The sequence below is a fragment of the Podarcis muralis genome, chromosome 7 (genome assembly GCF_964188315.1).
Source record: "Podarcis muralis chromosome 7, rPodMur119.hap1.1, whole genome shotgun sequence".
Lineage (NCBI taxonomy): Eukaryota > Metazoa > Chordata > Lepidosauria > Squamata > Lacertidae > Podarcis > Podarcis muralis.
Window position 1 is genome coordinate 90470247 of NC_135661.1, and position 12241 is coordinate 90482487.

Sequence of the window (12241 nt, forward strand, 5' to 3'; positions counted from 1 at the left end):
ATCTATGATCGATCTGTCTATCTATCTGTCTGTCTATCTGTCTATCTGTCTATTGATTGATTGATCGATCTGTGTATCTGTCTATGTATTGATCTGTCTGTCTATCTGTCTATCTATCTATGATCTATCTATCTATCTATCTATCTGTCTGTCTGTCTGTCTCTCTGTCTATCTATCTGTCTATCTATCTATCTATCTGTCTGTCTATCTATCTATTGATTGATCGATCGATCGATCTGTGTATCTGTCTATGTATTGATCTGTCTGTCTCTCTATCTATCTGTCTATCTCTGTCTATCTGTCTGTCTATCTATCTATCTATCTATCTATCTATCTGTCTGTCTGTCTGTCTGTCTGTCTATTGATTGATTGATTGATTGATTGATCGATCGATCTGTGTATCTATGTATTGATCTGTCTATCTATCTATCTGTCTGTCTATGTATTTTTCTTTCTATCTATCTGTCTCTCTGTCTGTCTGTCTGTCTTTCCATCCGTCCCTCCCTCCCTCCCTCCCTGGCGCCGCCTTCCTCTTCGTTCCTTCCCGGGGCGGCCTCTTTCCCCCCGCTCCCTTGCCTTCCCGAGGGAGGAGCCTCTTCCTCTTCCTCCTCCTCCTCCTCCTCGGCCCCGCCCCTTTCCGCGGCCCCGCCCCCTCCTCCCCACGTGACGCCGGGTTCCGGAAGAGGATGGCGGCGTCGGGTGGGCGCCTGGCGCGCTGCTGGGGCCCGCGGCTCCCGCTCCTCCGCCTGGCGCTGCTGCTGCTCTGCGGGGCCGCCCTGGCGCCCAGGCCCGCCGAGGGGGCCGCATCCGAGCCCGGGCGATGGAGCCTCCAGGCCCGCGGGGTGAGTGGGGGGGGGGGGCGGGCGCCAAGGGGCAGGAAGGGAAGGGGCGAGGGGGCAGGGGGACAATTAAGAAGGGGGAAGGTTGGCATAAGAGGCAATTCATGCAGTTTGAGACGGTATAGTCAATATAGTATAGTCAGTATAGTGTAATTAATACATAGCGTGGCATAATACAGTATTAATAAGGGTTAATGTTAATATAATAGGCAATTAATGCAGTTTAATACGGTATAGCCAATATAGTATAGTCAGTATAGTGTAATTAATATATAGTGTGGCATAATATAGTATAATTAATAGAGAGTGTGGCATAATATAGTATAATTAATAGAGAGTGTGGCATAATATAGGACAATTAATAAGGGTTAATATTAATATAATAGGCAATTAATGCAATTCAATTCATAAGTAATATGATATAGTCATTGTAATATAGCCAATATATTATAATTAATACAATATAGTAAAATTAATAAGGGTTAATGTTAATATAATAAGCAATTAATACAATTCAATATGTAAGTAATATGATACAGTCAATGTAATATAGTCAATATATTATGATTACAGTGGTACCTCGGGTTACATACGCTTCAGATTACAGACGCTTCAGGTTACAGACTCCACTAACCCAGAAATAGTACCTCGGGTTCAGAACTTTGCTTCAGGATGAGAACAGGAATTGCGCGGCGGCAGGAGGCCCCATTAGCTAAAGTGGCGCTTCAGGTTAAGAACAGTTTCAGGTTAAGAATGGACCTCCGGAACAAATTAAGTACTTAACCCAAGGGACCACTGTAATACATAGTGTGGCATAATATAGTATAATTAATAAGGGTTATTAATATAATATACAATTCAACACATAAGTAATATTATATAGTCAATGTAATATAGTCAATATATTATAATTAATACATAGTGTGGTATAATGTAGTATAATTAATATAATGCTTGTTGATATTAACTTTAATATAATTATGTGGGGTTCTTATTTATTTTCCATTTTATAATATACATTCACATCAAAACACCCCACTTTACGTCCCTGGCTCTGTAGAGCCTGTCAACTTCCTTCCCTCCCACCGCGTGGCTTTCAAAATTAACCTTTATCTCATTAATGTGGGGTTCTTGTTTTTTCTTTGTGTATCACGGTACTTATTTTTGTGTTTTTATATGGTAAACCATCCTGTGCTCCTCAGATGAAGAGTGGCTTAGAAACTTAATAAATAATAATAGAACGTAATGGCCGTGGAGAGGAAAATAGCCAGCCTTGTCATGAATGGCACTCATAACAAGGTGTGTGTTTGAATTAAAATTCCTCAGAATAAACAGGCAGCCCATCCACTTGTCACGCTGCGGTGTGACCAAGAAGTCAAACCGGAGCAGGCCTGATCCTCAGCGGCCATTAGGAGGAGAGGAGCAGAGCAGAGTCTGGACCAGGTGCCCCAAATGTATGTGGGGATAATAATAGGAATAATGGGCCCTGCTGGCCTTGCTCCTGACCCACATTCAGTGGCAGATCCCTCCTGGGGATCTTGTGATCCCCTCCCTTCTTGTCCTGCTCCTGTCCGTTGGGGCATCTGCAGGACACTTAATAATAATAATAATAATAATAATAATAATAATAAATTTTATTTATACCCCGCCCTCCCCAGCCAAGACAGGGCTCAGGGCGCCTAACACCAAAAACAATTGATTGAAATGCAGCTTAAAAAACAAGATTAAAAGACAACATCAAAACATTAAAATGCAGCCTCATTTCAGTGGAAATCAAAAACTTTTTGGGGGATGAAAACATCAAATCTTCACGAAGGCTAACTATCCAGACTGGTCCTACGTGGGCCAGAAAAAAGCCAGGGAAGTCCCCAAATTGGAGTTCCATCACAGAAGGAGAAAGAGGGGGAAGGAATCAAATTGATTCTTAGCCTCCTCACTTGGTCCATGTCAGGCATAGACAAACTCCGGCCCTCCAGATGTTGGGGACTACAACTCCCATCATCCCTAGCTGACAGGACCAGTGGTCAGGGATGATGGGAACTGTAGTCCCAAACATCTGGAGGGCCGGAGTTTTCCTATGCCTGGTCCATGTCATGGTAGGCACCAGGTCTACTTACATGGGTGATAGTAGTGGTTCCCATTCACCCCAATGGAGCAGGTGGAGACTTTCCCCTCTGTGTGCACCATGCTAACAGATCTAGGAGGGAACCATTTCTGAGTCCTGTTATGGACACTGGGTTTTTTTGGGGGGTTGTTGTGCAGGTTTGGGGAAAAGTTGGGCAGGGCAGGTTGGAAGAGGGGAGGAGGTAAGAAGAGTCCGCAGCTCTCCTTTGGGTCTTAAAGGATCACATTCCATAGAAGGCAGAGGTATTTTAAGGTGGGTGGCAAGATTGGGGGGGGGGGGTGAGCTTCCTTGAGCAAGAAAAAGATCCGAAGTTCTCCTGTCTCTGGTATTGTTTCAGGGATGGGAATGGGCAGTTTATACCATCTATGACAGCGGTCAGCAAACTTTTTCAGCAGGGGGCCGGTCCACTGTCCCTCGGACCTTGTGGGGGGCCGGACTATAAAGTCGACACTCGGGTTGCGAGCGTGATCCGTGCAGGTAGCACGTTCCAACCCGCAGCGCCGCGTCTGCGCATGCGTGGCTTGCAATTTGGCGCTTATGCGCAAAGCGCAATTTAGCGGTTTTGCGCATGTGCGAGCACCGAAACCTGGAAGTAACCCGTTCCGGTACTTCCGGGTTTGGTGTGGTGCACAACCCGAAAACACACAACCTGAAGCGTCTGTAACCCGAGGTATGACTGTATTTTGAAAAAATATTAATGAATGAATTCCTATGCCCCACAAATAACCCAGAGGTGCATTTTAAATAAAAGGACACATTCTGCTCATGTAAAAACACGCTGATTCCCGGACTGTCCGTGGGCTGGATTTAGAAGGCTGAATCCGATTGGGCTGGATTCGGCCCCCGGGCCTTAGTTTGCCTACCCATGATCTATGAACAAGGAAGTCTGCCTCTATTTACAAGCCGCCCCTAACTGAAAGCCGCTGGCGCTGGGCAGGATGGAAGGAGCGCTTGAGAAATCAATCACACGGAGTGTTTATTAACAGGCGGAGGCGGCATCTAGCGGGAAATGCTTTCACGTTCTCACCGCAAGTCCTGATATTACCTCTGAATGTGAGAAAGTGGGGAGACCTATTTCTTCATTTCCTGAGCGCACAACACCTCCACCAAAACCACCACCCTCAATTCCTTTTTTCGGTGGCGCTGCAGACGGCGAAGGGCGCATGCATGCTCTTCCTGTGGCCTACTTTCCCCGTTCTTCAGGGTCATAAACCTCGCCCACAGCCCTGTGTCCTGGGCCAGGTGTTTTTCTGTAACTGCGTTTCCCAGGTGCAAGATAAAGGCTGCCCTTTGAGACTGGAGACTTCTTTTTCGTTCTCGGGGACAATAAAGCCCCGTGGAATGTTTGCCCCAGAGTTAATATTCGTTTACCTCGGCAAACCGGTTGCAGTGCTGATTTGGGTAGCAGGTGAATTCCTCCCATGTTGGTCTAAACCTTTGGGCTAACAAAGTTGAGAAAGTTACAGATAGGTAGCCGTGTTGGTCTGCCATAGTCAAAAAATTCCTTCCAGTAGCACCTTAAAGACCAACTAAGTTAGTTCTTGGTATGAGCTTTCATGTGCATGCACACTTCTTCAGATATACTGTCAGTATCAGTGTATCTGAAGAAGTGTGCATGCACACGAAAGCTCATACCAAGAACTAACTTAGTTGGTCTTTAAGGTGCTACTGGAAAGAAAAAAAAAAATTTGTTTTGACTATGGCAGACCAACACGGCTACCTATCTGTAACTGGAATAATTTATTTATTTATACCCCACCCATCTGGCTGGGTTTCCCCAGCCACTCTGGGCGGCTTCCAACAAAACAGCAAAATACAATAACCTATTAAACATTAAAAGCTCCCCCAAACAGGAATGTATGGTGTGGACCAGGCATCCCCAACCTTCGGCCCTCCAGATGTTTTGGGACTACAACTCCCATCATCCCTGACCACTGGTCCTGCTAGCTAGGGATGGTGGGAGTTGTAGTCCCAAAACATTTGGAGGGCCGAGTTTGCCTATGCCTGGGCTAGACTACCCTTCTCCAGGCTGGACCCCACCCAGATGTTTCAGACTTCAGCCAAGCATCTGCCCAAAACATCTGGAGGGCAGCAGGTTAATTCAGGGCAATTGAATGTGTTTCCCTGACTTGCGGAGAGCGAAGGCAGATCAGGTGCTTTCAGTCTGCCTCGCGAGTAAAGCCTAGTGCACCTGTTGGAGTTCCAGGCCAAAAAGAGGAGTTTGCAATGGGTCGACCGCCAGTTGTGTCTAGGGAGGGCAGGCATGGGGCAGCTGTTCCAAATTTCTGGCTTTTGCTTCCAACCCTGCTTCTTTGCTAGAGGAAATAACGGCTGGCAGATGCAGGATGTCCCTGAATAAGCCCAGAGTTTAGTCTCAGGTCGCAAGCTTTGAACACAGAAAACAACCCGAGTTTCTGCCCTGAGCATCTCTGGGTTAGGAAATACTTCTCTCTCTGCCGGAGTATTATTGTGCCAGATCAGCCTCCCCGCTCCCAGCTTTGTGGCCTCCCAGAGTTTGGGACTCCGACTCCCATCAGCCCCTGCCGGCATGGACAAATGGGCAGGGATGATGGGAGTTGTAGTGCAGGTCACCTGGAACTTTGATGCACATATAATCTGACTCTGTATAAACCAGTTTCATATCCTTAGCTAAGAGGAGAAATGTGTGGGGCTGAGACAACAGAGAGGAGCATTAATGATAAATAATAATAATAATAAATTTTTATTTATACCCCGCCCATCCCGGTTCAAAAACCGGGCTCTGGGTGGCTAACAACAAATTTAAAACACTTAATTATAAAAGCAGCATAAAATACAGTATAAAAACATGAATAACAATACAAATCAAAAATCAATTAGATAATCCCCAGGGCTAGCTGGCTGAATTGGTCCTACTTGGGCCAGCGAGGAGACCAGGGGAGAATTAGGGTCTCAGAGCAGGTGATCTTCATAAAAGGGGAGAGGGAGGAAGAAAAGGGAAATAAAAGATCAGGCTGAATTCAAATTGAAAACCAGGCGGAATAGCTCTGTCTTACAGGCCCGACGGAAAGAGGTTAAATCCTGCAGGGCCCTGGTCTCATGGGACAGAGCATTCCACCAGGTCAGAGCCACCACAGAGAAGGCCCTGGCCCTGGCGGAGGATAATCTAACCTCCTTAGGGCCCGGGACCTCTAAACTGTGGTTATTCATAGACCTTAAGGTCCTCTGCGGGGCATACCAGGAGAGGCGGTCCTGTAAATACAAGGGCCCTAATGTTTACAGCTAAACATCAGGCAACTCTTTCTGTGTGTGGGATAGATGGTCCTCAGGTTGTGGTTTAGGATCTGCAGCAGTTGGGGGGGGGGAATATATGTTGCCTCTCCTGCTGGTCCCACAACCTGCCTCTCTCCCACCTCCCACCCTGCTGCAATGCTTATTGAACATTATATGGCACACTTTGAGTGTTGCACTGTTCTCATCTCAGTCCTCTGCCGTCGGTATTATCCCCATAATGCAGACAGGGAAGACTGAGGGTAGTGACCTGCCCAAAACTGCCATCGGCTTCCTGTCCGGCCTGTGACTTCGCCCTGGCTTTCATTCCTGCCTTCTGAGCTTGCATTCTTTGGAAATTTAACCCACAGCCTGGAACACAAGGCTGCTCATGTTTCCTCACCGCTCAGCATCTCTTTCTCCCCAGGAGCAGGCTGAAATTTTCCACTTGCAAGTTGCCACGCTGCTGAGGCTACATGGTTGTTTTCTTTGCGATTCAGAACCAGAGGAGACGTCCTTGCGTGGGGGCCTGAAACTATTTTCGGGAGGAACGAGCTCCATCGAGGGTGTCTCTAATCAATCCATTTTTGCTGTTCTTCTTTTTCAGAACCAAACGAAGAACTTGTTTGTCTTACCCAAAACGATGTTTAAGGACACCCAGATTATCCTCAAATGTAAGTTCCGGTGCTGTTATAAAAGGGAAACAGCTCACCGGTGCAGAGACTTACCTTGTGTCCCACTCCTGTCGAGAAACTTCCATCCTCGGGAGAGATGCTTTAGTAGTGCGATACGCTCCTAGGGTTCGTCTTATTTCCCGCTAAGACCAGGGCCTTTACTGTGGTGGCTCTGGGGTGCACCAACAATACTGGCATTTAGGCCTCCAATAGGATGGAGGGGAACCTGGCTTGACAGATGGGCATGCAAAAAGGATCTAGGGCAGCCTTTCTCAAGCTGTGAGTCCCCAGATGTTGTTGGACTACAACTCCCATCACCCCTAGCTAGCAAGGCCAGAGCTCAGGGATGATGGGAGTTGTAGTCCAACAACATCTGGGGACCCACAGGTTGAGAACCGCTGATCTAGGGGTTTTAGCTTAACAGTGTGATGCAGCTATAAAAAAGGGAATGTATTCTAGGCTTCATCAACAGAAGTCTAGTGTCCAGATCAAAGGAAGGCATAGTATTGCTCTATTCTGGCTTGGTCAGACCCTGCCTGGAGTCCTGTGTCCAGTTCTGGGCACTACAATTTCAGAAAGATATTGACAAGCTGGAAGGCGTTCAGAGAGGGGTGGCCAAGAGGATCGAGGGTCTGGAAACCAAGTCTGATGAGGAACGGTTGAAGGAGCTGGGTCTGTTTATAGCCTGGAGAAGAGACGGCCAAGAGGTTATTTGTCAGCCATCTTGGGTTGTCACCTGGAAGATGGAGCAAGCTTCTCTTCTGCTGCTCTGGAGGGTCAGACCCGAACCAATGAATAATAATAATAAATTTTTATTTATATCCCGCCCTCCCCAGCCGAAGCCGGGCTCAGAGCGGCTAACAACAATAAAAGTAACATAGTTTACATAAAATCCCAGTCGATTAATTGAAATGCATTCTAAAATCAATTCATTTTAAAATCAATTCTGAATCAAATTAATGGCAACCATTGGGCTAGAGTTCTGTGAGGGTCCTGAGAGTCCTGAGAAGGAGACATGGGGTCAGACTGTGCCTTGGCCAAAGGCCTGGTGGAACAGCTCCCTCTTGCAGGCCCTGCGGAAAGATGTCAAGTCCCGCAGGGCCCTAGTCTCTTGGGACAGAGCGTTCCACCGGATCGGGGCCAAGGCTGAAAAGGCCCTGGCTCTGGTGGAGGCCAGTCTAATCTCCCTGGGACCTCGAAGATGTTTTTGTTTGAAGACTGTAAGGTCCTCCGTGGGACATACCAGGAGAGGCAGTCCCGTAGGTACGAGGGTCCTAGGCCGTATAGGGCTTTAAAGGTTAAAACCAGCACCTTGAACCTGATCCTGTACCCCACCGGGAGCCAGTGCAGCTGGTATAGCACCGGGTGAATGTGATCCCGCAGCGAAGACCCCGTAAGGAGTCTCGCTGTGGCATTCTGCACCCGCTGGAGTTTCTGGGTCACTCTCAAGGGCAGCTGCATTAGAGTGAATTACAATAATCTGGAGGTGACCGTTGCATGGGTCACAGTGGCTAGGTCAGGGCGAGAGAGATAAGGAGCCAACTGCTTAGCTTGGCGGAGATGAAAAAATGCCGCCTTTGTTATAGCTGCAATCTGCGCCTCCATGGAAAGGGAATTCACAGGGCAGGAAAGGTGATTCCGACTAAACATGGGGAAGAAATTTGTGGCTGTAACAGCTGTTTGGCCATGGAATGGACACCCTTGGTAGCTGGTGAACTCTCCTTCGTTGGAGATTGTTAAGCAGAGCTTGGGTGGCCATCTGTCATGGAATTCCTTCATTGCAGGGGGTTGGGCTAGAGGACCTTTGCGGGTCCCTTCCAACTCTGCAATTCACCCAGGCTTTCTCCGAAGGAGTGATTCAGCTCTGTTTGATTTACTGACTTGTGGTATACAGTACTTGTTTCATGGTGGTTTTTTTTGTTGTTGGCTTTATGCCATCCAACACTACATTATTTTTTCCTGCCCTTGGCAGTAACGTGTGTGTATTTGTGTGCAAAGATATACATTCACAGATAAATAAATTAACGCCTTAGGTCCTTAAGGTCCATAAATGACAAAACTCTGGAGGTCCCAGGTCGCATGGTGGTTAGATTGGTCTCAACTAGGGCCAGGGCCTTTCCAGTACTGGCCCCGACTTGGTGGAACGCTCTGTGCCAAGAGACCAGGGCCCTGCGGACTTGACATCTTTCCGTAGGGCCTGCAAGTCAGAGCTGTTCTGCCTGGCCTTTGGTTTGGACTCAGTCTGACCCTTATGTTTCCCTCCCCTTATGGTTTTGATTTATGGGCTACTACTAAAATGAGGCTGCATTTTAAATTGCATTTTAACCTGTATTTTAAATTGGTTTTTTTTCTTTTGTTTCCCCCCGTATTATGTTTTTCCTGTGATTTTATTGGTGTTAGCAGCCCTGAGCCCGGCTCTGGCCGGGGAGGGCGGAGTATAAATTAAAATTTTTTTTTATTATTATTATTATTATTAGCCCCAAAGGTAAGGCAGATCAGGGCTCATTTTCACGCCTGGTTAGTGCCAGATGCTTGCTGCCCTCCTGGCGGCTTCTCCTAATGCTTCTTTCCCTTTGCAGTCGTGGAAAAGAACTGCGTCACCCCAGATTTGTCCCTGAACATCAGCTGGTACCTCCGCAGCTCCCACTGCCACGACGAGGTCTACATAGACGTGAGCAACCGGCCCCTTCTTTGCTTGTGGGGTGGAACTGGGGCGGGGTGAAGAGTCCCTGAGAAGCCCAGGGGCTTCTGGGATGTCTGTGGGCAGTGCAGAGTTAGACTGTGGAACTCCCTCCCACAAGAGCTCCACCAACATAGGGGGCTTTAAAAGAGCATTTGATGAATGCGTGAAGGAGAAGCCTATCGAGGGCTGCTAGCCTGGACGTCTGTGCTTTGCCTCTATGGTTGAAGGCAGCAATGCTCCTGAACACCATTTTTTAGTTTTTTGACAACCCCTTTTCTCAGGTTCCTCCTCTGCCCTCGCAGGAAACCAAGGCGGACCAGTACCTGAGCCATTACGAAACGGAGGCCAGCGTCGCCGGAGGCGGCCAGTACATTTGGTACACGACCCTGGTGCCGTGCAGCCAGCTCAATGAGGTGGGGAATGCAAAATGGCGGGTGGCGAGTCGCTGGGATGCGGGTGGAGTGAGATCGGTTTAATGGGGAATGCGGCTGCGTTGGGGAGGGCTGGCCTTTGTACGGAGCAGGAAAGAGGATTTGTGTCTGCAGAAGGAAGGAAGATTTGGGGGGAGCCAAGGGCGGCCTGTGGATAAGCGTTGTTCCTGCTCCTTTGCTAACGGGATGAAGGTGATCGGCGGAGGAGGAAAGACTTTGAAAGGAAACCTGATGTGGGAAGGGGCTTTCGGGCAAAGTGTTGTCGTGGCCCAGTTTGCTCAGCGCAACCTGGCAAACGTTGGGTTTCCGGGCTGAAGATCGTGACCCCTTCGCTTCTCCTTGGTTCTTTCCTTTTAATGATTTAATGTATTCACCTCCATCATTCAGCCCGGACACGGAGGTCCAGCTCCGAGGGCCTTCTGGCGGTTCCCTCGCTGTGAGATGCCAAGTTACAGGGAACCAGGCAGAGGGCCTTCTCGGTGGTGGCACCCACCTTGTGGAACGCCCTCCCACCAGGTGTCAGGTGTCAAAGAGAAAAATAACTACCAAACTTTTAGAAGACATCTGAAGGCAGCCCTGTTTAGGGAAGCTTTTAATGTTTAATAGGTTGTTGTATTTTAGTGTTTTGTTGGAAGCCGCCCAGAGTGGCTGGGGAAACCCTGCCAGATGGGCGGGGTATAAATAATAAATTATGATTATGATTATTATTTTGTTGTATTTAACCTTGTTTTTTAAGTTTTATTCCAATCAACTAGTTTTTATTATTGGTTGTTAGCCGCCCTGAGCCCGGCCTTGGCTGGGGAGGGCGGGGTATAAATAAAATTTATTATTATTCTTATTTACTTGGGGAGGAAGCCTGAGGAGCATGGAGGGAAAAGCGGCTTTTCTTTGGACCAAGTAGAGGTAGAAATCTGGTCCAATTTTGCAGCCAAGGGTTTATCTCCAGATTAGGAGATTTGGGGTGCGTTTTCCCTGAGGAAATGCAAATTGGCGAGGGGTCGTGGTGGAGGGTCTTTTGTCGGGAGAAAAAAACAGGGCACTAACAACCGACTGTCTCCCTTTCTTTTTCAGCTGCACTTCCCAGAGCTGCCGAAGCCTCAAAAGCTTCAGCCTTTCAAGGAGGAAGGCGTGGTCAGTTCGGTCAGTGGAGAGTCGGGGAACTGGGGTGGGGGGTGGGGAACGGGACTGTGGTCTCACCCTGGACAGAAGTCCCTGGCCTTGTTATTGCTGCCCGACAACATAGTGAGGGGCTGCCGGCTTGCTTTAAAGGAGGGGGTTGGGTTGGATGGCCATTAAACTGTGGAACTCACTGCCACAAGGGAGACAGGATGCTGGACTAAAGAGGCCCCTGGCCTGATCCTGCAAGCTCTTCTTACGCTCAGCGCTGCAAGTGCTGCTCTTAACCGCGCTCCCGGGGCCCCTGAAGCCAGCCTTTAATGAAATTCAGTGGTGCAATGGATCTTCCCACTAGGCCAGATGGTTCTTCCCTAAATAGGCATTCAGCATGGCGGGGGGAGGGGGGGAGCAAAGCCAGAAGGAAAGTGGGCAGTGCAAATTTTACCATTGTGGGGTAAGCTAGTTTCCATGGATACTCAAACCCTCCTCTCTCTCCTCTCCAGAGCTATTATCAGTATATTCCAGGGGTGCAGTCCAGCCAGGAAAAACAAACTCTCAAGGCGGGGGGGCGGGGGGGGAAAAGCTGGGGGGAGTGTGGCCTGAGGGAGAGTCCCAAATGGGAGTTGGAGGGTAGCATTTATAATAATAATAATAATAATAATAATAATAATAATAATAATAATAAAAAATTACAGTGGTACCTCTGGATATGAATGGGATCCGTTCTGGAGCCCTGTTCGCATCCAGAAGCGAACACAACCCGCGGCTGCGCATGCGTGGGTCGTGATTCGTTGCTTCCGCGCATGCGCATGATGTCATTTTGACCATCTGTGCATGCGCGAGCGGCAAAACCTGGAAGTAACGCGTTCTGTTACTTCCGGGTCACCGCGGAGCGCAATCTGAAAGTGTTCAACCTGAAGCACATTTAATCTGAGATGTCCCAGCTCCTGCCAACCTAGCAGTTCGAAAGCATGTCAAAGTGCAAGTAGATAAATAGGTACCGCTGCGGCGGGAAGGTAAACGGCGTTTCCGTGCGCTGCTCTGGTTCGCCAGAAGCGGCTTAGTCCTGCTGGCCACATGACCCGGAAGCTGTACGCCGGCTCCCTCAGCCAATAAAGCGAGAT

General features: G+C 48.4%; 1 protein-coding gene across 7 annotated transcripts in view; it reads left to right on the forward strand.

The window, feature by feature from the left end:
• Positions 1 to 650: 650 nt before the first annotated feature.
• LOC114603084 (transmembrane protein 87A-like) overlaps positions 651 to 12241 on the forward strand; it is a 30650-nt gene continuing 19059 nt past the window's right edge. For 4 of the 7 annotated variants that reach the window (XM_077932415.1, XM_077932417.1, XM_077932416.1 and 1 more), the window contains exons 1-5: positions 651 to 842; positions 6821 to 6887; positions 9467 to 9558; positions 9852 to 9983; positions 11073 to 11141. In XM_077932415.1, coding sequence (XP_077788541.1) covers positions 687 to 842; positions 6821 to 6887; positions 9467 to 9558; positions 9852 to 9983; positions 11073 to 11141 — 516 coding nt within the window. In that variant the 5' untranslated portion in view covers positions 651 to 686. The remainder of the gene's footprint in view (positions 843 to 6820; positions 6888 to 9466; positions 9559 to 9851; positions 9984 to 11072; positions 11142 to 12241) is intronic. The other 3 variants (XM_028741819.2, XM_028741820.2, XM_077932419.1) reach the window with 2 other exon arrangements.